Source organism: Nelumbo lutea, chromosome 6, assembly GCF_056320005.1.
Source record: "Nelumbo lutea isolate HS-2025 chromosome 6, American lotus-T2T, whole genome shotgun sequence".
NCBI lineage: Eukaryota > Viridiplantae > Streptophyta > Magnoliopsida > Proteales > Nelumbonaceae > Nelumbo > Nelumbo lutea.
The window spans coordinates 23,280,212-23,308,074 of record NC_142689.1 but is presented as its reverse complement, the minus strand read 5'-3'; the positions used below and the strand labels follow the sequence as shown (position 1 = coordinate 23,308,074).

Here is a 27,863-nt window from a genome sequence, read left to right as displayed (position 1 = left end):
CTTTTTTTTATGAGAATATAACTTTCCATTCCTTCAGCGTGCTTTTTTTTATGAGAATAAAACTTACCAGTTACAAAGGCTTTGGAAGTAACTAGAAAGCTTTATTTTACAATTTTTTAAGATACCCAAATGCTTTATGTCTCTTCAATCATCATCATCATTATTAAGCCTTATGGCCCTTATCCCAATTATATGCTATTACATAAATCCAGATTAGTTATCTGGAACCACATTGTCTAGGTTTGGAGAGAGTTTCATGACAACTGATTGTAAATAAATTTGTAATTTATGGTTATAATAAAAATTCAAAATATTTATATCAGGTGTCATATCAAATAATTCAAATACAAATATAGATATAGGCAGAGCTTTATATATATATAAATACATTGCATATTACACGTATTGTATTGATATTTTAATTCTTGATTATAATCTTACTTTTTGTACATAAAACCCAATTAATTCCTATTTCATATAATTGAGACAGCTTAGATGATGATGATGGTCGTATACAGCATCAGCCATCCAAAAGGGAAAAAAACATACAATAATACAAAAAGGAGAAAGGATTTTCTGAAAGCAAAAACCATACAAGTACTATGAAGGCACTGTGTTCAGCCATATATAGAAAACATTTTCTCATGAATTTAACATACATGTATGGGAGATATTCTTGATGCATGACTAGATATCATGCTTTAAGAGTAGTATTTTATGCTTATATAGTTTTTACTTTATGGAGATTTGGGCTAAAACTAAAAAAAAATGATTGTCAACCAATTCAGGTGCACCTGACCACCTGTTTGATAGCAGGCTCTCTATGGTAAGTTCAGGTCAGTTTTTAGTTTTGGGTTGATACCTCCCCTGAAGTTTTTGTTGAAACCTCCCCTAAAGTTTGGTAATTACAATCACCTCCCCTAAACTTTCTGACATAGTTGCAAGTAGGCCTCTTCTGGTAGAATTTTCTTAAAAAAAATGTATTAAAATCTCTTCATATGAATCACTACCACATACCCTTCCAATCTCTGTTCTGAAATTGATTTATTTTCTAAATTTTCCCTTCATATCAATCAGTCAAAGACAGCTGAAACTTTAAATTCTCTTTGTTTCTGTTGTTTTCTTTTTCCAATAAAAACTAGCCTTAATACTAACAGCATAGGTATTTTGAACATTTTCATGCCCTCTTTTAAAAGATTCTGGAAAGAGGGGTCTACTTGCAACTGTATTAAAAAGTTTAGGAGAGGTGATTGCAATTACTAAACTTCAGGAGAGATTTCAACAATGGTCAGAAACTTTATGGGAGGTTTTATCAATTTTCCCTTTAGTTTTTATTTTCTTCAGAGTTTCCAATGTATAATACCAAATGTTGCACATTCCACTCTCTGTGTGGTTAAATCCTTTCTAGTCAGTATTTGGGTGCAAAAGTTACACAGGTATCATAACTTTAACTGGCGTAGCAAGATGTATCCTTGCATTAAAAAAAAAAAAAAACTTTCATTGTGTGTGCTACCCACTGCAAGAAGTTTAACTAATAGTAAATAGAAATGTTGTTACACAATGCTGGTTCCAGTTAATTGCTTATAAAAAATGTTGGTCTCGGTTAGGTACTTGGATGGGTGCACTGCATACAGACCCTAAACCTTGAACAGAGTTTTAATTGGATTGCAGTGAAAATCAAAATATCTTACGCCTTCTAAAAATTCTCTCAAGAATATTGTCTGCATTACATCCCTCTTCAGTCTTGATGGGGAGGAGATAAATGGCAACTAGTGTTGAGTTTTGCTCATAGAATGAAACGCCCTATCATCATCATCATCATCAGACAAGTCTTGTGCCAATTATGTGGAGTCGGTTACCTTAATCCTGTATACAAAAAACTGTGTACAAATACTTTCCATGGATGATAGATGTAGATTTTGAATTTTGGTAGAATACAAAACAAAGAAAATAAATGTTGTTTTCTTTGACCCAATAGTTTGTCGGTCTGGGTCCTCCATTTCAGCTTACAACCTCAAACAGCCGTTTGATAGCAGCTGAATGAAAAGGCTGAACTGAATGGTTTATTGTTTTGTCTTTTAGTAAGTTGCTAAAGAGGTTGTAACTCCTAGATGAAATTGAAATTGGGCTCATTACTATACACAAACATCTAATTCATTAAAAAACAAAGTAATGTGCGATTCAGCTCAGCTATTGTAACCATTACCAAATGAACCCTGGTTACAAGTATTTGCAGAAAACCCGTAAAAAAGGAAAAAAAAAAAAAACTGTCTGTGAGGAGGAGGAGAAACAACAGAGAAGAAAAGAAAACAATGAATAAAGTAGAGATGAAACAGAATTTACAGATTACATACATGTCTCCGGCTCTCCCTAATTAAGCGGCGGTGTTGTTGTGATCATGGAGCATGGAGTCAGACTCTCACCACCTTGCGTCTGAATCTCCACAAGACATCTCAGAGGTCTGATTCTTCTTGGCACACGGCCCATGTGGGTCGACTGCGTCTTCGTATATGGTATCAAGCTTTCTTCCCGACGAGGTCACCCTAGTAATGGTGATCATCATAGGTGGTGCTTTCTCCGTCACCATCACCGTCTGATGCTTCAACCTCCCGGCGGCCACTGATTTCCCCATCACTTTGATGCGCTTCACTTCACCTTACTCCTCTTTGGATAACCACAGAAAGTACACTCAAGACACTGAACTAACGCAATCAAGAGTTCAAGACTCAAGAGGAAGAGGAAGAGGCGTCATATCTCATATGTATGGGACCTATGGTATGGATAAGGGGAGAAAAGAGAGAGAAGGTACGATAGGACCCACTTCAGTTCGATTCTTGACTCTTGACTGTTAAGAGTATTATTGTGTCGCTCTGGCTGTTAGTGTAGGTGGGCACCCAGTCTGATGGGTGGTGGCGTCAACCTTATCCAGATGATCAGAGTGGGAAGGACACGGAGTCTTGACTGTATAAGAAAACAATTCTATTCATTTTGTTTTGTTTTGTTTAGTAGAGTGATTTGGGCACAATATTCCATTCTTATAAAGCCCCAGTATATCCACAATCATAATTACAAACAACGAGTCAGTAGTTTGAGATGATCACCAGAATCAAACCCACAAAAGACAGAACTGCAGGCTCTTCATGGGCCCATGAATGGGTAGTAGGCCTCATTCTTCACGTTGTGGACCCGCTTGACGTGTTAGCTAAATCCGTTTCTGTCCTTTCGTTTTTTTTTTTTTTTTTTTTTTTTTGCCCTTTGGCTTTGTGGGTGAAGTGAATCAAACCAAATTGAATTGTGTTTGTGTCCGTTGGAGTATGATCAGAATTCAAAAATGTCCTGCTTGAGCTTTCTAAAGTTGGAGCATGAAATTTGGACGAAGCTAAAATATCTTACATCCCCATCATCGGTCACTGCATCAGCTACTGGAATAAAGAAGTTTTGATCTTTGTTATTCTTTATCTTCAATTTTAGTTGTTCTTGCTTCATTAACATACTTAATGCTTGGCCGCCTTAATGTAAGAAATCTTTAATTAGTAGCTAAAATATCTTACATCCCCATCATCGGTCACTGCATCAGCTACTGGAATAAAGAAGTTTTGATCTTTGTTATTCTTTATCTTCAATTTTAGTTGTTCTTGCTTCATTAACATACTTAATGCTTGGCCGCCTTAATGTAAGAAATCTTTAATTAGTAGCTAAAATGGGTTGAAATGAACAGAAAATGGAAGCTGCTGTCACTAATTAACTCAACACTAAGGTTGAGGAATGGGCTACCCGGTTGTGTACTTCCATGCAAGGTTCTAAATATTGATATAGTAGACGGTCTGTATTGGTGTTTTTTTTTGTGTTTTATTTATTTATTTTTAAACTGGTTCAGAGGGGTCGGTTTAAGTCCCGGATACCCTCTGAATCATAGCCTGACTCGATACATCTCTTGTAGGGGCATATCAAGAAGGCCCCGATAGGATACATATCAGCCGATATGGGCCAATATGTAACGATATTTTGAACCTTGGTTCCATGAGGCCATATCAGGCCATGAACCCTTAAAAAAAATAAAATAATGTTAGTAAGAGGAGTGAGCGGGTTCCCTAGAATAAAGCTTTCACATTCATAATCCATCAATTCTTTATTTCTTTTATTTTTATTTTATTTTATTTTTTAAGCCCCAAACTTTAATCCAGGTGGTGGGGCGGCCACTTTAGAGTTTTTATATTTGCTATGTTTGTTTATGTAACTTATTTTTTAAACAGTTAAATCAATTTGAAGAACAAAAATGGTGATTTCAAGGAGAAAAGTGTGATCTGGTAGGCTATGTTTGGTTTGAAGGCTCAGTTTGTAATGAGTATAAACACAAATTTGTAGAGCGTAAAACCTTATATTTTGTATGTATTTGCACTGCATATATTTGTATCTGTACTCTTTCCAAACTGAGCCAAAGGAAAATGCTGCATTGTAAAGATTGCGTGAGGACCAAATCCGAGTTCTCTTTTAAGACCATGTAAAGAAACTCCTGTAGTTTAATTTATTCATGTTATTCAATATAAATCAAGGAAAAATCTGTGATTCATGAATCACATTGTGAACCAAAAAATGCATGAATCACATTAATAAAAGTAAATAAAACATATGATGCCTTTAACATAATTAATTGAAATCTTGATTTAAAATGCAGCAAATATCCTCAAATGCACTGTTAATGGACTCATAAATCAAATTTATAATCTACTCAATCCAATCCATTTATAGCCCTAATATATATTGGACTGGTGGATCTAAAGCAAGCATCTGTGTAAGTCATCTTTCATCAATGCAAGCATAAATTTTCTAATATTTGAATTCCATTCCAGCATGTCACTCCTTTTAGGAAAGCTATATCTATTTTCTCTTTTTTTTTGCATTCTTTTTTTTTTTTGCTTTAAATTTAAAAAAAATAATAATCATTGTCAATTTTGATTGGACAAATTATATCATGCTATCAATAAAGTTGTATAGTATTATTGAGAGACAATTAAGAGAGAGTGTGAATGAGAGAGAGAGAGAGAGAGGAAGGGAATAATAATACAACACAATACAATAAATTATTAATAAATCAAATAACCTAAACAGGTTGAGGTTAAACAATAAAACATATAACAACAAAAATAAAAATATTTTTTAAAAAAATTATTAATTTAAAATCCACTAAGCTTCTACTTAAAAATAATAACTATTAATAAAACTTAGTAAAAATTAAAATACACTTGTCTTATAATAGTTAATAAAAATTAAGAAATTTAATTTCCTTAAAAGGCTTATTAAAAACATTTCAATTCTACTTAAAAATCAAACTTAATAAACACTAATAAAAATAAGAAATTTAAATACCAAAAAAATATTAATTGATAGTTTTAATAATATTCTGATTTAAAATCCATTTGACATAACAAACATGGGCTTGATATATTGCACATAGAACCTGTATCCTAATGTTGAGACCTTTACTATGCATAATGCACATACTACATAAGAACTTATATAAAATAGAAGAAAATTATATAAAAATGAAAATTTAATAAAAATTTAAAATCCATTTAGATTCCATTTTAGAAAACTTGGATTGGACGTAGACCGACTCAGGTCAAATGGGAATACCTTAAGGCTCCTTGTAGTTGTTTTGACCCAATCTCAAATTACCCTATAGCATGAGGCACGCCCTGTATACGTAACATGTACAATTGTATGCAACGGACTACAGGTGCAACTTGAGCACCCAATCTAAGCTTGAACTTACCCGGCCCACATTCTTGCATGGGCTGGGCTTCAATTTTTTGTCATCGGTCTGGACCTGAGCCAACCTAGGCTTTTCTATTTTTAGTGTTGGGCTTGGCACTATCCTCTAGTAGGAGGTAGCTCTACCTTGAATTAACCCTACTAATCCAAGCATAGCCCAACTATATACAAGCAACTTTTTAGTGACCTTACCCAACTTAAACCTAATGTGCATACATGATAAATAGGGAGACACAACTTTTTAGTGCATTGCACCTAATAAGCCCAGTTGAGCCCAATTGACCAATCCAAACTCGACCTAAGCTTGGATCCAACCCGAGTATGTATGTCAATTTTTAGTTCAAGCTAGGGTTTGGTTAGAAAGATTGTGCTTGAGCACATGCCCAATTAGGGCTTAAGCGTTAGGTTCAATATTTAGACTAGGATTTTCTATTTTTGTGTTGGTCTCAAAGTTAACTTCTACGTAGCTCTAGCTCGGGCTTAAACCTTAGCCTAATCCAAGCTCAACCCAACTATACACATGCAACTTTTTAGTGAATTGAACCTAATAGGTCCATTTGAGCCCAATTGACCAACCGAAGCTTAACTTGGGCTTGGACACAACTCGAGTATGTCAATTTTTAATTTAGGTTAGGCTTGGATTGGAAAGATTGCGCTTGGCCTCAAGCTCAATTTGCACTCAGGGCCTTAGGTCCAATATTTAGGATTTGAGCCTGAGTTGACCTTAAACCCAATTAGCTCAATTTCCACCCACCTGCACCCCTATAAGGGACAAGACTCCTATCTACTTTTGGTGCATGGTACTATGCATTTCATTAAATGGGTGAGGCTAAACCATTTCCTATACAATTTATCAAAGTTTTTTTTTAAATTTCATTTAAAAAATAAAAAATAATAATAGTTAAAAGTAATTTTATTATTTTAGGACCATAAGCAAATGACTATTTATAAGAAGCTGAACTAGATGGAGAGAAGAGATGAAATCCATATATAAATTTCCTTTAAAACCACAAGAAAGTTTGTATTTAAAAAAAAAAAAAAACTCAATTAGATATTGATATATGAATAAAACTACACTTGGACCGACTATACATCACCCAAAAACTAATGCTTGACTTGGGCTTAAACAGACTTCAATTAGTGTGACTGGGAATATGTCACGTGCTCCTTCTTCTTCAATTTCAAGTAACAAAGCCCGTGCATGCAATAGATCCCGACTAGTAAATGCTAATACAACTTTACCTAATAGCTTAAGATTTTAGTTTGAATGATTCCTTGAAAAATACACATAATAATAATACTAACAAATTACGATCTCATTTAACAGTATAAGCTTTTGGGTTGAACGATTCTACGAAAAATAAAATACAGAAGAAAAATAGTAATAATAATGAGTACAATGTGAATGTAATTCAGAAGCTGTTTAAAAAAAATAGTAATAAAAGAAACAAGAAGGGAGAATAATATGACTCGGCATATGCCTCTCAAAGGCCCAGATTTCGCTACCACCACCCATAACAATGACAAAAGAGGGCATCTCCTCCACCACCTCAATGCTCTCTTTTTTTTTTCCCTCTTCACGATTTCACCTTGTAAACATAGGTGATAAAGAGTTGACAACAGAAAGGAAAGCTCTGGACTCCCTCCAATAAGCCAAAGCAGCCAGCTGCCAAGGATATCCACGGTATAACCCTCCAGCATATGCCATTGTTGCCTTGGCTTATTCCATCCTTTGGAGAACACACAGAAAGGGCTTACTATAAAGCTTGTAACGCAGCCCCCAGCACAATCCAGAAGCAGCAGAAAAGAAAAGAAATGGCGCGGCGAGACGATCAGGTTATAAGCGAACCAGTTGTAGGGTGTCCCTCCTTTGGCAGACTGTGGCGATGGGAGAGTCTGATGCTTTACCTGCATTTGCTGCTTCCAGCTTTACCCGCCAAAGGAGAGTTGCCCTCTGACTGTTTCAGCTTAAATGTTGTTTCCTATCTATAGCTTATATTAATGCCCAAACGCTATGGAAATTAAAAAGGTTTGTGATGAACTGAAAAACTGTGATCATTTACTCTACTTACTTCTGCTTTGCTTTCTTCTTTTCTTTCTTAATTTGGTGCCATTTCAAGCTCATACATAGTTTCTACAAATTATTATATTTACAAGCTTATCAACCTCTATGAAAATCGCCATTGTGATGCATTTCCTTTCTACAGTTATCTTTCCAAATTTTACAGGAGAAGAACCAAAACATGTAAACTAGTGTATATATTAAGGATGATTATTTTTCTCTGATTTAAAATGGGTAGTTGAAATTTTTCAACAATCTTGGTGGATTTAGTACTGTATTAAAATTGCCCCTGGAGTTTAATTTCTTCCAACACTTATGGGCATTAATTTATTAAAACCCACGTTAATTATATTTTGCATTTACCTAATCAGTAATCACCAAGAACTCTTTAAGCGTATACACATTAAATTAACATGCTTTGTTTTGACGCAATAATTGGTGTCTCAAGGGTCGGGGGTGTGTAAGGCTATTAGCCTGTGAAAGGATTATGAATGTACAGACTTCAGACTTGGGTTGACACTTGGGAGAGTCTACCCATGGAGTGGGCCTTGGACTGTAACACTTTTGGCCCAGCTTCCAGATGAACCCATTACTCTTGAAGACTGACAGATTAGTGTTAGGACTAACATTAAGCAAACACATGTCCATGTTATAACCCTCAGCTCATTGTGATAATTGTATTCCTGATTAGAGCCAAGCCCAGTAGCTTGATATATGTCAAATGGGTCTTTTGATTTGTGAATTGTGATGCATACAATAGGACTCATGTTTCTTTGGGCTTTCTTTCTCTCTCTCTCTCAGAAGTATCAGGTGTCGGTTTGTCTTTTTGAGTAGGGGGATGCCAATAACCAGCCGGTTTGCGTATTCCATTTACTGTGCCGCTGTATTCTGTTTACACTGTTGACATACATAAACTGAGGCCGGCTGCAGACTGGAGATTGGATGCTTGGGCCCATTGGCAAAGGGGACAAATCAAATTGGGAATTGGGAATTGGGAAACGACAATGTAAGATTAGTCAGGTTGTGACCCAATTTCTTTCATGCAATTGAAATAAGTCCTTTTTTTCACCAATAAATAAATAAATAAATAAATGTTTCTCTCTCATGGAGTATTAGAGAATGGCAGAATGCAATGCATTATATATAATAAGATGAGTGAGCTGTGTCCAAATACCTTTACATATATAATATGGTCATGCTTAATAAGCCATGGTCAGTTTTGATTGGTTTTAGTATGTTGTAATATCTGTATCCAAATATTGCAATCACCACGTGATCTGGGTCACATGCTAGATTCATGGGTGCAAATCGGGCTGGGTTATATCCGGTTGAGGTCTAGCTTAATCCCACCTGAGTTGCTGAACCCCAACCCCATGAGTCTATGATTTTGGGTTTGGTTGACTTTGGATTGGCCTTGGGCTGGCCTGATTTCTTGATTTTTTTTTTTTTTTTTTTACTTCTCAAGTATTCTTATTTCCTATTAAAAAATTAGTATATTGTTGTTATACTCTATATATTTATATTTGTATTCTTTCTAAATTGAGCCTAAACAAACTCCAACTTCAACCCGTTCCAACTCGAAAAGGTTGAATAAAATTCATATTTTTCACTCTCAATTTCCTACTAATGTAGTATGTAATACCAAAAAAAAATGCCCATTTAATAGGGCTGAAGCACAGTGGCTTCTGGCTTTCCATGAATGTAGCATATAACTATATACAGACATAGTTATCTGACTTCTTGGGCTTTTAACCAGCTAGTTGAAGAGCTGTCCCCTTTAGCCACTTTGAAGTGACTTGCCAACGTTATCTGACTTCTTGGGCTTTTAACCAAGTCAGTTATCATAAAATATAGTTTATGTTATTTATGCAGCAAAACCATCTTAGCTATCAAATTATTTCGAGAAAACGCATTATCATTTGTTGAGATGGCCGAGTTGGTCTAAGGCGCCAGATTAAGGTTCTGGTCCGAAAGGGCGTGGGTTCAAATCCCACTCTCAACATTAGTTTTGTCTAACTTTTGAGATTATTCAACGTTAATTTGTCCTAAACCAAACCACCCATTTGTTAACAATTTTACTAAAAACCCACCCTATATAGTTTGTATTGTATACAAGTATATTAATAAGAGGAATATAATAAGAGATAAACTTGGAGCAATAGACCACGTTTGTACATTTTGACACAAGAGCAAACTTACATGGATTGTATACATAGTTGGTTACCCGATCTAGACCATCAAGGACCGGTTCCTAGGTCGAATGGACAACCTATTCTAGTAAAAAAATAAAAAAATGGTCAAAAACTATTGTTCAGGTCGATGGTCTGACTGTCTGAGTTAATAATTCACTAATCAAATCAATGGTTTTTTTTTGTTAAAAAGTGGTTTTAGGGTGAAATGTAGGTGATTGGTTTTTGGTATTTTGGTCCAACCACACAATCTGGTCAAGTTTTAAAAACACTATCCAAGATAACACGGTTACCCGATCTAGGAACGAAGATAACTGAGGAACCATCAAGGTGATTTAAGTAATTTTACAACCAAAGAGTTAAGAAGGTGGAAAGCCATCTTTTGGACCCCTCCTATCCTAGAGAAATTAAAATTAATTTTGATGCTTCTTGTCAGAAGAATGATAGTGTTCTGTGGCAGCTATCGCAAGGAACCACTGGTGTGAGATTTTGGACTTTAAAGGCTACTTCTTAGGCACTCCCACGATCAACTCTACTGAAGCGTGGGTGGCTTGGGAGGCTCACAACTTGGTGGCCAACTTTTGCGACCACTCGATCATTATTGAAGAGAGATTCAGACCTTACCATTCGATGTCTCAAGGGGTTGTCTTCTCTCCCTTGGAACCTTAGTAATATCACTTCAAACTGCATGCAAATGAAGAACAAGTTGGAGTGTGGAATCGTCTATAGGCATGTGTACAAGGAGGAAAATCAAGCAGCTAACTGAATTACAAATAAACCTATCTCTTCTGCTGATGGACCGATTTCTTTTAACCCTTGTAATCTCCCTAAGGAGCTTAATTTAATTTGCTTATGGGATGTTTGAGGGCATGCTACCCCGCTAGTGTAGCAACTCTTGTTGGTTATTAAAAAAAAGTAATTTTACAACTAGCAATTAGAGTAAAGATACTCGAAAAAAGATGAGAATTTTCCTCAAACTTTTACAATTTCAATATCACCTTTAAAGATGGTATAAGAAAAGCCCATAAAAATGGCAAATTTGATACTCTCCATTAGTGTTGTGGCTTCAGATACTAAAGGTAGCATTTCCTTGAAGGAAATGGCACGAACAAATATAAGAGAAGAGAGCCAACATGGTCTCATAACCACAAATCCAACATCTGACTAGCAAAATTGCTTTTCAAATAACCATTTGGAGGTTTTGTGGATTGACTGAGTGAAACTAGCCGGCCAAAAACCATATTTGGGGCACAAGGATTAGTAGTGGCCATAATTCCATAAAGTTTTGATGAGAAAATTCATACAATCTTCGGTGAGTCAATATTAGGAATGGAGCCCATTCTGAATTGATTCAGCCAAAAAGTAAAAAGTAAACCACTCAAAGATTCCGTGGTAAGTGTTTACATCAAAACGGATTGCAAAGCTCTTGCCAAACCAAATTTGTTTTGTAAGCATCTGTTTGGCAGGTCAGAAAAAACGGTGTTTCAGGAAATGTCTGTTTTGTTTAGAACTGTTTATTTATAAAAAACGACGCTCTAAGTTGTCTTGGAAATCGAGAAAGTGCAGTTTGGAGCAATGTTAAATTTGACGTTTTCTCAGATTGAAGCTCGTTGCTGCCAACAAAGACGTGATGTAGCAGTAACGTGGACTTCCTATAATGGGTACCGGTGCTGAAAATAGATACAGAGCACTAGTACCAAACAGAAAGTATTGTTGTTACTCCAAGAAACGTCCTACCTAACAGCAACGTTTCCAAACAAAACAAAAAAAAAGACACAATTTTCTCAAATAACTATGCTCCAAAGATTCATCAACAACATTGCAAAAAGGGCAAGATATATTCAATTTCTTAATCACCAACAAACCAGATTTCCTGCCCACTATTCTTTACCCACACTCTACTCATCATGATTTGCAGTCACACATCACCATCTTATATTATCAAATGTTGAATAGGATTTATACCAACATCAACACATAATCATGGATCATTAGAAAGATTAATGTTCCACACATAGGCCACCAACCACAGACAACCTCTTTTATGGGATTGGTTGACACTTCAAAATTCCTTTCCAAATATAGGAGAAACTTCTGATTTTCATGCACCAAAAGTTTGAACTCTTGATATATTTTGCATGGAGTATCTTTGCCCATAAGTTTGTGTGTTTAGCTTCAGTGCAAATTTAAATTTATTTGCACTAGTACAAATGCATGGGAGTGCAAATTCTTATTTAATTTGTTTTGGATTTTACTTTATTCTGCTTCATGTCTTAATTTACTTCATTTCTACTATAATCAAACAAAATAAGTTAAAATTTGAAACAAAAATAGGTTAAATTTACACTCAAATCATTTGCACTACCATGATTTTGCATTAGTGCAAATTTATTTGTATTGCAACCAAAGAATCGGGATTTTTAACGAAGTGCAACCAAAGAATCAGGGTTGCTAAGGATTGTTCATTTCATTTCAGGTTTTCCACTAGCAAGAGGTGAGTTTATTATGTATTGTGGAAGATATTAGAGATTAGTAGCATGGTTTTCAAAACCAAATCGAACTGGCTGGTTAGACCAAAAAAACCGATAACCAGTCGGCCCCTAGGTCCGATTATACTATAAATCGATAAGTCATTAAAACCCATTGAAAAAGTTAGAAAAGCACTGACCTGGGCGGTCGAACCACTAAATCATTCGACCTGGGCAGCGGTTCGCAAGTTGTCATTTTTCATTGATTTAAATATAATAAAAAACAAAAAATAAAATGACCCCCATATCCCCAATCCCAAATCTTATGAATGTTTAGGGCTAGAACTCCCATTTTCGTTCTAACCCTTCCCCTTCTCAGCCCTCACACCCAACTGAACACCTACGACAGCCATGACCTACAATGACCGATGGTGATTCACAGTGATCGACAACAGCGGTGAGCTTCATCAATGGTGGCCATCTTTGATTTTGCAGCACTTCCAAGCTCCAGCAATAACAGGTCCGGTGATCGACTTGTAGCGGTGACCGATAATTTTGCACTAGCAGGCGATTTTGCAGTGGTGGGTGGGGGTTTCTAGCGGCAACAATAGTTGCAGCAGCGCACTTGTAGTGGCAATCACCTGTGACCAAGCCTGAGCCCACCGTGAAGGGCCTGAAGGTATAAAATGCTTACTTCTTTGAAATTTTTTGTGAGTTTAATTGATTCTTTGAATTTTTTGCTTAATTCTTTGTTTAATTAATCTTGCTTAATTATTTATTTCTAAATTCTTTGCTTAATTAATTATAGAGATTCACATACTCACATTGGCTATGTGAATGATGATGTTGATCAGATGATGTCAAAGAATGATGAAAACTCTTTTTTATTTTGGATTTTTTATTTTCTGCAAACATATGGTTTTTGTATTTTCTACAAACAATTTTCTGCAAACTCAATATGGTAAAATTTCTAAAAGTTTTACTTAATTTTCAAATGTAGATTTTCTGCTTAAAGTTTTGCTTAATTTTCATATGCAGATTTTGCTTAACTTTTTCTGTTTTATTTTTCTATTTTTTCTGTATTTATTTGAAATTTTCTGTTTTATTTTTCTGTATTTTTCTGTATTTATTTGCACTTTTTTGTTTTATTTTCTATTTTTTTCTGAATTTATTTGCACGTTTTTGTTTTACTTTTCTGTTTTTGTTTCTGTATTTTGCACTTTTCTGTTATTTTTCTCTAATTATTCACTTTTCTGTTTTATTTTTCTGTATTTACCTCTATTTATTTGCAATTTTCTGTTTTTTCTGTATTTATTTGCAGTTTCCTGTGTTTTTTCTATTTTTTACAATTGTCTGTGTTTTTATGTAGTTTTTTGGATTTTTTTTTGTATTTTCTGCACTTGTATGAGTATGATTAAACACATCCTAATTTATCTTTATTTTTTCTTTATTTTTTAAAATGTTTCTGTACTTTTTTTGTATTTTCTATTTGTTATGTACTTTGTTATTTTTGTATTTAGATAGTTTTATTTTTCTGTTTTTTTTTGTGTTTTTTCTATATTTTTTATATTTTTTCTGTATTTTATTTTTATATTTTCTATGTGTTTTGTACTGTATTAGTTTTGTATTTAGATAGTTTTATTTTCTGTATTTTTCTGTTTTTTATTTAATTTTGTGCTATTTTTTATTATTTATAAATATATTTTTATTTTTAATTTATTTATGACATCACAGGTTGAATTATTCGACCTGGACGGTTGAACTGCTTAACCAAAAACCAGTCCCTCGACCGGTTCTGTTTCCGGTTCATTTTTAAAAACCTTGATTAGTAGTGATAAGTACGCTTCTACTACGGTTCTACCTGCATGTGAAAAAGTGTATTCTTCTTCCAACTTGAAAGTTTCATTTTGAATCAATCCACCGAATAATTCTATCAACAGTTTTAGTTCTACCCATAAAGAGAGTGCCACACAGTAGGGGTGAACATTATTCGGTTAAAATTGAAAAATCGAACCGAAAATTTTAGTTTCAGTTTTTTGTTATTTCGGCTCGTTTTTTTTTTTGTTTCAGTTTTAGAAATTCGGTTAACCGGAAAAACCAAATTAGCCAAATTTTATTATCTATAATATATATATTAATATATAATACATATAGAATATGTAAAATATATTATATTGTATTATATTATGAATTAAAATATGTAATTTATTATATACATTGTATAATATATTTTTAATATATAATATATATTATATATTAAAATATACACTATAATATATATTAAAATATATATAGTGTTGAAATTCGGTTTTAACCAAAAATTTTGGTTTCGGTTTGGTTTTTTACCAAATAAACCGTTTGCTCACCCCTACCACCCGGATATCTTTGTGTGCGCTTCATTAGTAAGACGCCAAATTGGTTGCAATCCAATCCTGTATTCTTTTATGCATGGTTTTTAAAACTGAATTGGACAACGAACCGGTTAGGGGTCCGGTTCTCGAATTGAACGGTTCGACCGTTTGAAATGAACAGGTGGCCCATTCTAACAAAAAAAAATTAAAAACCGGCCAAACCGTCAAATTGTTTGACCACCCAGGTCAATGGTTTGCTGACCAAATCAACGGTTTTTTGGAGAAATAACGGTTTTGGGGTAAAACGAAAATGGCCACCTAATTGGTTCCCGGTTTTTCTAGTCCGACCGCCCAGTCTGGTCCAATTTTGAAAACCATGCTTCTATGAGTATTGGTGCTAAAGAAGATACATGATTTATTAAAATTGATCTCTTGTATAGACCAAATCAACGGTTTTTTGGAGAAATAACGGTTTTGGGGTAAAACGAAAATGGCCACCTAATTGGTTCCCGGTTTTTCTAGTCCGACCGCCCAGTCTGGTCCAATTTTGAAAACCATGCTTCTATGAGTATTGGTGCTAAAGAAGATACATGATTTATTAAAATTGATCTCTTGTATAGACCAAATACAAAATGTGTGTAGGACATCAAGAATGCGAGTGACCAAAGTGTGACTATGGCTTTGTTTGGCTCATCTTTCTGCATAGTCTGTCGGCTATTTACAAGCCTGGCAAACAATGATTCAGTTTTTTCCCGTTTGGTTTGCGATAGATCTAGCTGCCAAAAGCCGATGTGCCAAAAAGATGTGAAAAGCCCAAAATGGGTGATTTTCGGGAAGTTCCAAATTGAGCTTTTGCGTTTTTTCTATTCGCCTTTGTGCGCAAAGACATGCCTTAACCAAATGAGCTTCAAGCTACTTAGATCTTAAGGCAAAAACTCAATGCATCTTTTGACTGTCAAAGTTACTAGAAGATCTTCCCCAAAAGACTTGCCAAGCGTCCCCTATATCTCCCAAAAATTAGAAGATCATTTGCAAACATAAGGCTTAGTTTGGAATGCTCAATTTGGAAGGAGTACAAATATAAATATGTACAATACAAATACATAAAAAATAATACAAAATATAAGGTTTTGCACTCCATAAATTTGTATTTATACTCTTTCCAAAATGAACCTAAAGCTCCATTTAGAAGGAATACAAATACAAATATATAGAGCAAAACCTTGTATTTTATATTATTTTATATCTATTTGTACAGTACATGTTTATATTTGTATCCTTCCAAACTGAGACTAAGATACAAAAACAAAATATTAATTTTACACTTAGACTTTTTTTCTATTTTTTTCTAGAAAATTGATATTAAAACTTCTAGCCTGGTTATAAAAAACTTCAGGCCTATGTCATTTCCACATTTTCTACTCGTTTCAAGAGGTCAGGTTATCATTAGCAAAGGAAAACAGTTTAATCAATCAATTAGTGGTTACAAATTAAGTAGTTTAAGTAAATTCATGAAAATATAAGGAATGTTTAATTAAATGAGCCTTTTCTATTTACAATAGGATCCATTTGAATGGCAGGTTCCATCTCACCCTAGTCAATTTCTGCAACAGGGCCTATCACATGCAAAAAGCTAGAAAAGACAGGTGGACCTTTTAGAATCTCATCCTCCTCTTAATCATTGTTGCCTTTTGCCCGTAGGAAGGGTTCCGGGTCCCCATTCCAATCCATTTCTCTGCTTAAACAATCAACCAATTTGTATTCTTCTGTAATTTCAGGGTCCACATTCTCTTACCAAGTATTTGCTTTGTGGTCAGTCCATAATAATTTTAAAATTAAAATAAAAACTACTCAAAAATCAGATGAAACACAAACAAAACTCTAAAACAAACGCCCTTCACTGTACTAAGAAGCAAGGTTTAAAAAAACTGTCATTGACAATTTGACATGGATGGTTGGATCATTTGACCTGAAAACATATTCTATTTTAATGCAAATTGTTATTTTCTCAAAAACTGTTCAATTGATCAACGACCCTCTAAATACTTTATTTTAATTACTTTTTAAATTTATTAAAATATAATAGGATTATTCATTCGGATCAAATAGACAAATTTAAGGTTCAAAATATTGATACGTCTTATACGCTAGTATGGGTGTACTAGGTGAATCGATATTATTTTTTTTTAGTTTTTTTTTTTCTGAAACCAGCTCAGGGGGGGCGGTTTAGGTCTCCTCCATCCCCTGAACCGGTCAGACTCCCGATACAGCCACTATAGGGGTGTATCGGTGGGGTCTTGGAACAATACATATCGGTCGGTGTCAGCCGATATGTGTCAATACTTTGAACCTTGATCGAACCATTAACCCAAAAATCAGTGGCCAAAGCTCTGACTCTAAATTGGTTTTTAAAACATTGCTAAGTCATAATCCAGCAATTGAATTTTCAAACACATTACCATGCACCCCCATGGCCACATAGAGAAGAGTGGTCCTTCTTTTAACCATGGTTTTTAAAAACGAACCGGTCAGGGGTCCCATTACCGGTTCGAACAGTCTGACCATTCGACCTGAACCGACCCATTCTGACAAAATAAAAAAATTAAAAAAATTGGAAAATGATTAAAACCGTTTAAACAGTTCGAATGATTAATTAGCCGGTTCAGCAGTTTGCTGACCAAAATCAATTAAAGAAAAATGCGGTTTTGAGGAAAAATGGAACCAATCAAGTGACTGGTTCCCGGTTTTCTGATCTAACCATCCGGTCCGGTCCGATCCGGTTTTGAAAACCATGCTTTTAACCCGTTTTTCAAACTTGAAGAGTTCTTTTCCCTATGAAGTAACTATCTTGAGAGGCGTCTAAGAATGTAGATGAGTTTTGTTGTTGCATGGTCGTCCACAATGAAAACCACTTTTTTTGTGGATGTGAGGATCAGAAAAGCTGAAATCAAAATTGAATGCTTGGTGGGTCATTCAGGGTAAAGCTCAGTCAATCAAAAGTGACACTCACAGACTGCTCTACCAACTTCTTATCCTGGTAAGAAGTCCAGAGCTTATGCAATGATTTTGGAGTTGTTGAGTTAACAAGGCCAATTTAATCGTAAAATATGGGATTAGGGTACTAATATTTAATTAATAAACAAACCCAAAATCATAATTGGGTCCACTCGTTCTGAATATCACGCATGACTATGTATAGTCAATTTTGATCATGTGATTTGAAAAGTAAAACACGCAATTCTTTCTTTTTCCTAGTATGAACATTGATGGTTTAGAAAAGAAAAACAAAAGTCTGTAGAGGAATTGTTCATATGCTGAATCTTTATTTTGCAATTCAAAAAAATGTAGGGCTTTTAATTTTTACCTGATTGTTTCGAGAACTGATCGATTTGGTTTTAAGTCCCAAGGATTTGTTCATATATTTATTTTGATTTCTTAATATTTTTTATCGGGTTGGTTCCAATTCTACTCTGTTTTGACCCAAATCAGACCCGTCGACAGCCCTGACTTGAGGTCAAATAAGGATTATAATTAAAAATAAACACATGTTAGTTGTTGTATATAACAACTGACTAACCCAACTATATGGGGTGGTCACATGAATCCTATTTTACCATTTCATTCTATTCAATCCAATATCCATCATTAAATTATATATGCTTAAATCATTTCTTATTACTTTTATCGAAGTCCATTTTAATTTATCCCAATTTCTTCATAACAGATGATTTTTTTCTAACAATTACATAAAATAAGCAAAGATGAACTCTAATTATGAACAAGATCAATAACACAGCGAAGAAAAAACCCATAACTAATTATAGGAACTAGTTTTGGTTCAAGCTGAAAAATCATCCATCAAAGAAGCATATAACATATTTCCAAACTTCATTCATTAATATAGATGGATTTAGGAAAAAGCTAATCCAGGACTCAGTCAACAATACAGATATTGATTCATTGGTTCAACTGTCCGTCCAGGTCAATGGCATTTATTAACCATTTACATTGAAAAACCCTACTTCAAAATCAAATTAAAGGAGAATCATAAGAGGGTTTTGACTGTTCGGAAGCCGCACGGAAAATTAACTTTCTTTTTAATTTCATAGCACTTGATAGATGGAGACGTATTGACTTGGACAGTTGCATCCAACGTGAGGTGAGAATCTCTCTCTCTTTCTCTGCAAAGAAGCTTCTGCCTTGCTGCATGGACAATGCGCCGGCCGTTACAGCGACCCCTCCTCGTCCCCTTCTGTTTGTTTGCTTCCAATTGTCTTTCCAGGAAGAACATTCACAGTTCAGTGTTTGTGGCCAGAGCCCTACTCCGCCCTGGCCCCTGTAGAGTGAGTCTTGGCCTTCAGATATAAGACTTGTTTAGCTCAATTGGATGGTCTGGATTGATTGCCAAAGCACTGAGACTACCCTGTCCTATCTTATACTTGTATAGCCAGATAGAGTATCATGATTGTCATCCATCCTCATTAACGATCTTCCTTAGCTCTAAACTCAACAAAGCTTTCTCCAATTGTGAGTTGTGAAAGAAGAGTTGGGTTCAGGGGCTGGGAATTTGACTACTTGTTCATAAAATTGATAGACTACTTCACCAGCTAACCTGCCAGTAGTCAAAAACTCCAAAACTCCAAACTCAACCCAGTGAAAAGTCTCATTTTATTTTCTGAGCCAACAGAGGTTGATTAGAAGAAAGAGAGAGAAGGAGATCAGTAGTCTGTAGAAGAGAGAGAGAGAGAGAGAGAGAGAGAAAACATGTATTCGCCTTGCATTAGAGAGGCTTCAGAGGCCTGCTTTCATGGCTGCTGCCTAACCCCTTTGCTAGGCTTGCCTGAGCCCCCCAAATCCGACTCCAAACCCACCAACATCGTCGCTGCCACCCATTACGACTTCGCCACCGTCACAGCTTCCTCTCTGTTCCCCAACTCCCAATTCACCAACCATGAGTCCCTCCCTACCTTGTCAGAATCTTTCTCTAACTTCACCAAAGCCTACCCACAATACTCCCAGACCAATCTGGCTGAATGCATCAGAGCCCAAGAATACTACCACCTTTCTCTTTCGAATCGCGTCTGTCTTGATTACATCGGCCTTGGACTCTTCTCCTACGCCCAGCAACATGCTCAGTGCTCCTCCACAACTACAATGGCATCTTCTTCTTCTCCACCGCCTCCCCATGATTCAGAATTCCCATTCTTTGAAATCTCCTACAAGTCAACAAGTCTGAAATCTCAGATACTGTATGGAAGCAAGGAATCAGCTCTGGAATCCGGGATAAGGAAAAAAGTCATGGGTTTCCTCAATATCTCTGAAACAGATTATTGCATGGTCTTTACAGTCAACAGGACCTCTGCTTTCAGGCTTCTGGCAGAATCTTATCCCTTCCGATCCAATCGCAGACTTCTCACAGTCTATGACTATGAAAGTGAGGCCGTTGAAACTATGATTTGCAGTTCCCAGAAGCGAGGGGCCCGAGCAATGTCAGCTGAATTTTCATGGCCAAGCCTGAGAATCCACTCTGGAAAGTTGAGTAAGATGGTAGCGAGTAAGAGGAAGAAGAAGAGGGGATTGTTTGTATTCCCGCTTCAGTCTAGGATGACTGGAAATCGGTACTCGTATCTATTGATGAACATTGCGCAGGAAAATGGGTGGCATGTCTTGCTTGATGCTTGTGCTTTAGGACCAAAAGACATGGATACCTTGGGCCTCTCGCTCTTTCGACCCGACTTCCTCATCTGCTCCTTCTTCAAGATCTTCGGGGAAAACCCATCTGGTTTTGCGTGCCTCTTTGTTAAGAGATCCAGTGCTTCGATCTTGGAAGAATCAACCATAGCCAGAAGCATTGGAATCGTGGGTCTTACACCAGCAAAGAAGCCAAGTCAGTTCACCAACGATTCCTCTGGAACTGAAACAGAGACCCAACAGGTGTTTAAGTTTGGATTGCAGGATCACAGCTTAGCTAGCACAAGCTCGTTCTCGGGCCCTATATCTGCTCAGCTGAGCAATAAAGAGGAGAAGACATCTTTGAACTCAAGCCAAAGAAGGCAAACTGAAGGGGTCGAGCATGGAAAGAGCTCTAAATTATGTGAAACGGAAAGCATCAAAAAGTTGAAGGATTCCTCATCAAATGAAGTAGTGGAATTGGGAACTCCCACTGAGCTGCAACCTCTGAATATAGAAACTAATAGCAGAGAAACAGATGGGAGCTCAGAGATTGAGTGTAGGAGCTTGGATCATGCAGATTCCATAGGTCTGATACACATCAATACCAGAGCAAGGTACCTGATCAATTGGTTAGTGAATGCATTGATGAAGCTCCATCATCCGCATTCAGGAAACGGGCTTCCTCTGATCAGAATCTATGGACCAAAGATAGAATTTGACCATGGACCTGCGCTGGCATTCAATGTGTTTGATTGGAAGGGAGAAAAAGTTGACCCAGTACTTGTACAGAAGCTTGCAGATCGGAGCAATATTTCTATAAGCTACGGGTTCCTACAGAATATTTGGTTCTCAGACAAGTACACAGAAGAGAAAGAAAACGTGATAGAGATAAGAAGCCATGAAGCATCAGGAATGACAGGAAACAAGAGAAAAGTTGATTTGGGGGTAACCGTAGTTACGGCCACACTTAGCTTCCTAGCCAATTTTGAAGACACTTACAGACTTTGGGCTTTTATTGCCAGGTTCCTGGATGCAGATTTTGTGGAAAAGGAGCGATGGAGATACATGGCTCTTAATCAGCAGACTATTGAAATTTAAACCGAAGAATTGAAGCGATCAAAGTTTTGTTGTTTGCACTTATATTTGTATTCGGCGTTCCAGTCCAGGTTCGTATTAACAGAAAGACGATGCAAACGGATTAAACAAGTAAACCTGGTTGCCATTTTTAATTACAGAAACTTTGCATACAGTGAATAACAAAATATCAAAAAATGTCATCAATCTCTGTGAGAAGCATGGATTTTTCTTTGGATAAATTACAAAGACCCCTGTACTATGGGGTCTGTGACAAAGACCCTCTGTACGTTGTTTTGCGATACTATGACCGTGAGACAAAGACTTCCTTAGCTTTCCGTTGAAATCCGCCTTTGCAACACTTTTTAATCCCCATATAATCCTTATAATAATTATTTGGAAGAAAAACACTCTTCATCTTCCCCAATCTCACGATACACTAACAGCATGAGGCGGTAATCTCTTCTACCTCATATTCCGGAAACGTGACTAGAAGTGCAGGATGCCGGACTGAGTTTGAGGACTACAGGAGCTTACCTTGTAAACAGGTCCAAATCCGCCCTGACCAATAATGAAAAGTTGTCTGTCGCGACTTGGTTTGTTTCATTTTGTTCTGCTGAATACAGGGAAAAATAAGACCTTGCTCGTCTTTTGACTAACACAGACTTTCTTCTTTTCAACTCTTAGACTGTAAGAGGTAACCTCTTGATCTGAGACTTCTCCTGTTCAAGCAGCAAAAGATGCCCAAACCCAACGGAGGCATCAGTACGCCGGCTACTATGGCAACGGTGTACAACAACCATCGCCTATCTTTTGATTCTTTTTCTGCATTGGAAATCAATTACTTTCTACAACCAAATTGTTGAAAATTGAAATAATGGATGATTCATAGAGTTACTTGGTGCTTACTGTTGGCTGTCAATTGTTGAACAAGAAACGAACCCAGAATATAGATAGGAATAGGATTCCAGGGGGATGATTCCCGAAAAGTATAATCTCTATTCCAAAGCTGGCTTCCCGTCTCTTCGGCATAACAAGTTTTGTAAGCTATACAAGAACAATTGCTCCAGCACATGTCTGCACAGTCTCTGAGCCTCAAGCTCGTATCCAAGGAAGTGTAGAAAGATCCAGGTCCATCCATATACCCCTGTTTGGAATAGAACAACTCTCCTCTCCTGCACTCTGGTACCTTCTGCTCCACACACCCTTTCTTGTTTTCTCTGGAGTAGTTGTAGGGCAGATGGGTTGGACACACAATGCTGAAACTATCATACTTATCGTCGTTCCAGTTGTAGAATTTATATTGCCTGATGTTTCCTTCAGAATCTAGCACCCAAAACGACGGAGGGGAAGAATTTTGCTTTAGGGAGTAAGTGAAGCATCTCTCGTTCTCACTCCAAACGTAGCTGAAATTGTATGTGTCATTGTCGGATGTCAACTCAGGGACGCTCTTGAAGCTTCGGCCATCCCACACTCCGCTTTTCCAGTAAACATCCTGTCGACGCCAGGCCAACAACTGGTTAGTACCCATTGGGTCCCCCCGCCCAGAGAGAAATCCCCCGACGAGAGATCTTCATTGGTCAGCCAAGAAGTTAGAGTCCAGTTATGACCAGTCTTCGAGCTGAAGCCCAGTTTCATCCCGGGCAGAAGCGTGTCCGTGGGATAATCGAAGCTCTGCCACAATACCCGTGTTGCAGTTCCATTAGAAATTTAGAATCGACCTCCCTCAGAACAGAATTTCCCGAGTCCAATAGAGTAGTTGTCACGTTATCAGCAGTCTGTTGGAATATAACATAATAGCACTGCCTCCATTGTGTGTGATTTTCAATTTTCCGTCGCCGTCGGTCGTATTTTCAATTTCCCATAGGTGCTGCTGCTTTCTCTTGGTGAGGAGAGACATCGATAATCTATCAGTCAACACACAACAGCAACCAGCGGAGGAACTTGTAAATTAACGCGAGGGGAATTTGTCTTCTGGTTATTGCTCGGGTCCACTTGCAATTTGCAAAAGAATTTGAAAATAGGCAAGGGTAGTATGAGGGTTTTTGTCTCACGGTCATAATTGTCACAAAACAAAGTACATGGAAGTACCTCATAGTACAGGGAGGTCTTTGTAATTAACCGTTTTTCTTTTTTGTTTCTCTTCAAAAATGAACGTAAATACGTTGAGTCTGACTGAAATATTTCAGCTACTAGTCGTCCCCTTTCTACGGGAAAAGCTCTGTTTTCCCTTCTAACTGAAGGTGCAACAACCTCCTGAGGTTGGAATTGGATCGCAGTATGTTTACCAAGGAAATATGGTCTCAAACCTATAACACATAATTCTGCTCCAGAAAAACAGTGTAGGGCTGGTTACCCCTATTTCTTTGCTCAAATGAAGCTATCAATCAGAGACACTAAACCCATAATATGCCACATCTCTTCATTATTTGTTCATTTTACTCTTTACATCAATATTGGATGCCTGAATTTTGAAATATTGAGGCTTGAGTCCTCGTTCTTGAACACCTCAAAGGGAAAAATGCTAGTACAGAATTTTGAAGCACCACCATTATCAAATATTATATTGAAATAGGATAAGTATAGATGGACATCACTTAAAAAGCTTTCAACATGATGATTGTTATAGAAATTTTATGCAGACCTTGATGCTGGACTAAGTAGCATAAAACAGGCCCATTATCAGTGTAAGCATTTACGTTTTTAATAAATGTTAACCTCCATGCAAGGTCGATATGAAAACTATCACATCTTTCTCCTCCAATGTGGTATCGAGTTGGCCACTTAGCTCCCAATCGCAGTCATTTACAAGGACCAGCACACCAGGCCTCCTGCACAGGGTGGCATGTCAAAAACAAAAGCTTCCGCACATCAAACAAGAACAAATATTTGCATAGAACAAAAAGGAGAGGAACAGATAACAAGAACAAGAAGATAATGAAAGTAAAGTATAATTCTAGTGTAAAATAACCAATAAAATCTTCAATTTCAAGTAAAATTGTAAGTTGCCTCCAACATACACAGATTCTCCTTTCATGAACATTTCAGGCCTCTCCTTGATCAAATTGGTACGGACCCAAGAAAGCAAGTCTCTCATTGTTAACTGACAAGAACATACCAAAAGGTATACCAGTCAAAAGCCAAAAAAAATAAGAACAAAGAGAGAATATAAGTACTTAAATATAGATTTATACACGGGTTTGGATAAATACTCGATGAAACTTTAAATCACCTTCTCTTTTCCAGCTTGTAGATCAACATTAACCTTATGGATCTTTACTGACTGGCAAAGAAGCTCAAGGCCGCCACTGCAGTAAAAGGTCAAATGATAAAGATAAAAGTGCATCAAAAACAGAGGAAGGAAAATAAAAGAATTCATGATGATAGAATCATGGAACCAGTACGCCTATGATTTCTATTGAAACCATGTGCAAAGGAAACATGCCATGTAGCTATACTAAATGACTAATCTAGCAAAAAGAACTTCACATGAAAGGGAACAAGAACTAGGTCTGTGATGTATGAGATTTTTTATTGGTAAACTTTCAATGATAAAAAAATGAATTTATTTGGAACACTAGATGTGCCAAGCACCCCCACAAAGAACTTGAGGCTAGCTTTGCTAGCTAACTACATGACCAGAAAACTTGCTTTTACATACAGTCAGGTTTCCTAATTTGTTACCCCCAATACAACTGGTTCCCGGTTATACCCCATCTTGACAATGCATCAGTGATGCTGTCATCTGATCTTCAGGCCCATACAAAGGAAGATCTTGGCTGTATGGCCAGGAAACTCACTTCATTGAATCCCCGTGCTTCCAAGTTCCAAGCTGTTCTTTGGAGCTAACCAATAACTACCCAGGAATCCCCCTCTACCACAAATCCACAATGTCCCTATAGTTCAGCAGTTTCCACACTTTATCCTTGGAGGAACCTTAGTAATTCAACTCTAGTTGAGTCCCCCTTGTTAACTATCTGTCAGTAGAAGATTACATGCAAGGTGGTTAAAATAATTTTAAAATTAGGATTTTCCTTTATGGATGGATGGTTTAAAGTATGGAAATATCTTTTTGTGCCAACAAAACCCCTAACTCTATTTCAATGTTATCCTTCCTCTTCCCAGTTCCTACACAGTATATCTACACAAACCTCTACTCTTGCTTGTCTCAAAATTATGACAGATCAGCTGGGATGATTCCCCTTTAACTCTGTGCCACCACCATGATCAAGAAACAGTTTGGATGGTGGAACCAGAAACCAAGGATGGAGTTGCAAAATCAGTGGATCAGGAATGACTATAGTACCCTACAAATAACAAAACCCACTAAAACATCAGCAACCGAGCAAAAATTTCTGTTGTTCCCCTGCTTCTAATTGCCATACAGCTTTATTTTCTTGGGGTCAAAGAGTAAAATCGTGAAAATACCAGATTCATGCTTCCTTTTCCATCCTACTTTTCCGTTTCCACTCCAAATCAAAGAAAAGCTTAAATTCTACTGCTCCTCCATAAAGTTCTTAAAGAAGTGAAGAAATGAACGACTAACAAGTTTGTATAATAAAAATAAAATAGCTTCGTACCGGAATTTGTACAATGATACACTTAACTTGCAGAAAACGCACAAACCAGGGGCAGGGGTGAGAAATCTTATACAAGTAGTTTTATTTACTGGAAGATTTCTTGACGTGTTTAAATCAGTGTGAGGTCTAAGGGAGAGACTGAGAGAGTATCCATGTTTGTATCATAGATGCTGAGTAAAAATCATTTACTCGAGTCAGAGAAGCCCAAACTACAGACCACTTATGATTGATAAAAACCATGAAAAGGGTAATAAAAGAACTGGGAAAGAAGGATTTCACCCAAATTCGAGTGTCAGTTGCATCTCCACTAATCAGAAGAAAAGCACACAATAACAAACCCTAGTCGTAAACACTTTTGATTGATAAAAGCCATTACATGAGGGAATAAAAGAACTATGGAGGAAGAATTCTTACCCAAATTCGAGTGTCAGTTGCATCTCCACTGGTTGAAAGAAAAGCACACAATCACGAACCCTAGTCCTCCATTGCTGGAGTCCTTCCTTTCCTGCAATTTCAAGTCCAAGTGAGCATTGGGAATTTGGGCCCGCAGGAGTTAGGGCTTGAGATGGCAGGGGTGGCAAATGGTTGGGTTGAAGTTGAATATCAACCCACCCATATTCATCCACCAACCCAGCATCAAGTTAATGGATCACAACCCACCCTATCCTCACCCACCCTCATCCATCCATCTTGACCCACTTACCCACCCTCACTCATACGGATCCATTTAGTCTCACCTAATTTAAATAAAATAAAAACAAAAAAATATAAATATTTGTTAATAATTTTTATTATATATATATTTATTATAAAAAATAAATAACATAACAAATTTATAAAATATAATATAAAAATATTTTTATAAATAAATATATATTTATATTTATAAATATATAATATATATTGGATTGGATCTTCTTGGATCGGCTAGGAGTGACTTGAATCCGATATAATCTAATCCGAAGATCTAGATTTGACCAACACCCCTAGAACTAAGAAGAAACTTATGGCTTAATCTCCAATGGTGAAACAAATTCCAAGCCTCAATAGCTTTCGACTCTACGGGCTAGGCTAGGCGAGTTTAAGTCGAGCTTGCCTCTATAATCAATATTAATAGAATATGCCCATGCCCATGCCCGAGCTCAAGCCTGGCCTGATCATCGGGCTTAGTTCTTGAGCCCAAGCCCAGCTCTCATATAAAGCTCAAAGCTTAAGTCCAAGCTCAAGCCTGATCAGAAATTTGGAAAAAAAATAAATTTTCCTTTTTTAATTCAATTAAAAACTAATTTATTTATATTAAAAGACCTTGAAACCTAGAAAAATAATGAAAGATCTCATTATTACTTGAAAAAATAGAAGAAAAAATATATTATATATGCTTTTTATTATATAATATATTATCAAGTTGAACACGGGTTTAGGCCAGGCTTTTTTGAGAAAGCTTGAGCCTGGTCCAAAAAAAGGTTGAGCCCGATATTTTTAGGCTTGATCCCAAGCCCATAGGCTTAAAATCCTATCCAAGCCTGACTTAGATTGGGTTGGGCGTCAGGCTACTCGACCCATGAACAAGTCTAAGAGAAATCTATTTGATTGTTTTGATTTCTCTCTCTTTTCACCCTCTTCCCTTGACCCTCTCCTCGACCCAACTAACTCTAACCTTTATGACCCAATGGGTATCTTGGACCCAACTTACC

At 36.5% G+C, this 27,863-nt stretch overlaps 3 protein-coding genes, 2 long non-coding RNA genes and 1 other non-coding gene across 7 annotated transcripts; 3 read left to right on the top strand and 3 right to left on the bottom strand.

The window, feature by feature from the left end:
- Nucleotides 1–1,553: 1,553 nt before the first annotated feature.
- Nucleotides 1,554–2,750, bottom strand: LOC148847940 (uncharacterized). The gene is made up of 2 exons (XR_016100452.1): nt 2,355–2,750; nt 1,554–1,866 (listed from the first exon to the last, which is right to left on the bottom strand). It is a non-coding gene; the product is annotated as an uncharacterized LOC148847940 (long non-coding RNA).
- A 4,494-nt stretch (nt 2,751–7,244) lies between these two features.
- On the top strand, nt 7,245–8,949 carry LOC148847939 (uncharacterized). The gene is made up of 2 exons (XR_016101100.1): nt 7,245–7,801; nt 8,636–8,949. It is a non-coding gene; the product is annotated as an uncharacterized LOC148847939 (long non-coding RNA).
- Nucleotides 8,950–9,755: 806 nt separating this feature from the next.
- On the top strand, nt 9,756–9,836 carry TRNAL-AAG (transfer RNA leucine (anticodon AAG)). The gene has a single exon. It is a non-coding gene; the product is annotated as a tRNA-Leu (tRNA).
- Nucleotides 9,837–18,960: 9,124 nt separating this feature from the next.
- On the top strand, nt 18,961–21,796 carry LOC148847937 (uncharacterized). The gene has a single exon (XM_088950561.1). It carries the CDS (start codon nt 19,607–19,609, stop codon nt 21,611–21,613), a length of 2,007 nt encoding a protein of 668 aa, XP_088806687.1. The 5' UTR covers nt 18,961–19,606; the 3' UTR covers nt 21,614–21,796.
- A 679-nt stretch (nt 21,797–22,475) lies between these two features.
- LOC148847936 (G-type lectin S-receptor-like serine/threonine-protein kinase CES101) lies at nt 22,476–23,120 on the bottom strand. The gene has a single exon (XM_088951292.1). It carries the CDS (start codon nt 23,118–23,120, stop codon nt 22,476–22,478), a length of 645 nt encoding a protein of 214 aa, XP_088807418.1.
- A 1,004-nt stretch (nt 23,121–24,124) lies between these two features.
- Nucleotides 24,125–26,827, bottom strand: LOC148847935 (ubiquitin-related modifier 1 homolog 2). 2 transcript variants are annotated; one of them, XM_088950562.1, is made up of 4 exons: nt 26,584–26,827; nt 24,822–24,897; nt 24,610–24,692; nt 24,125–24,420 (listed from the first exon to the last, which is right to left on the bottom strand). In XM_088950562.1, the coding sequence occupies exons 1-4, from the start codon at nt 26,604–26,606 to the stop codon at nt 24,303–24,305; spliced, it is 300 nt and encodes a 99-aa protein (XP_088806688.1). In that variant the 5' UTR covers nt 26,607–26,827; the 3' UTR covers nt 24,125–24,302. The 2 variants fall into 2 exon arrangements, with proteins under 2 accessions (XP_088806688.1, XP_088806689.1); XM_088950563.1 differs by having other exon boundaries at nt 26,449–26,591.
- Between the last annotated feature and the right edge of the window lie 1,036 nt (nt 26,828–27,863).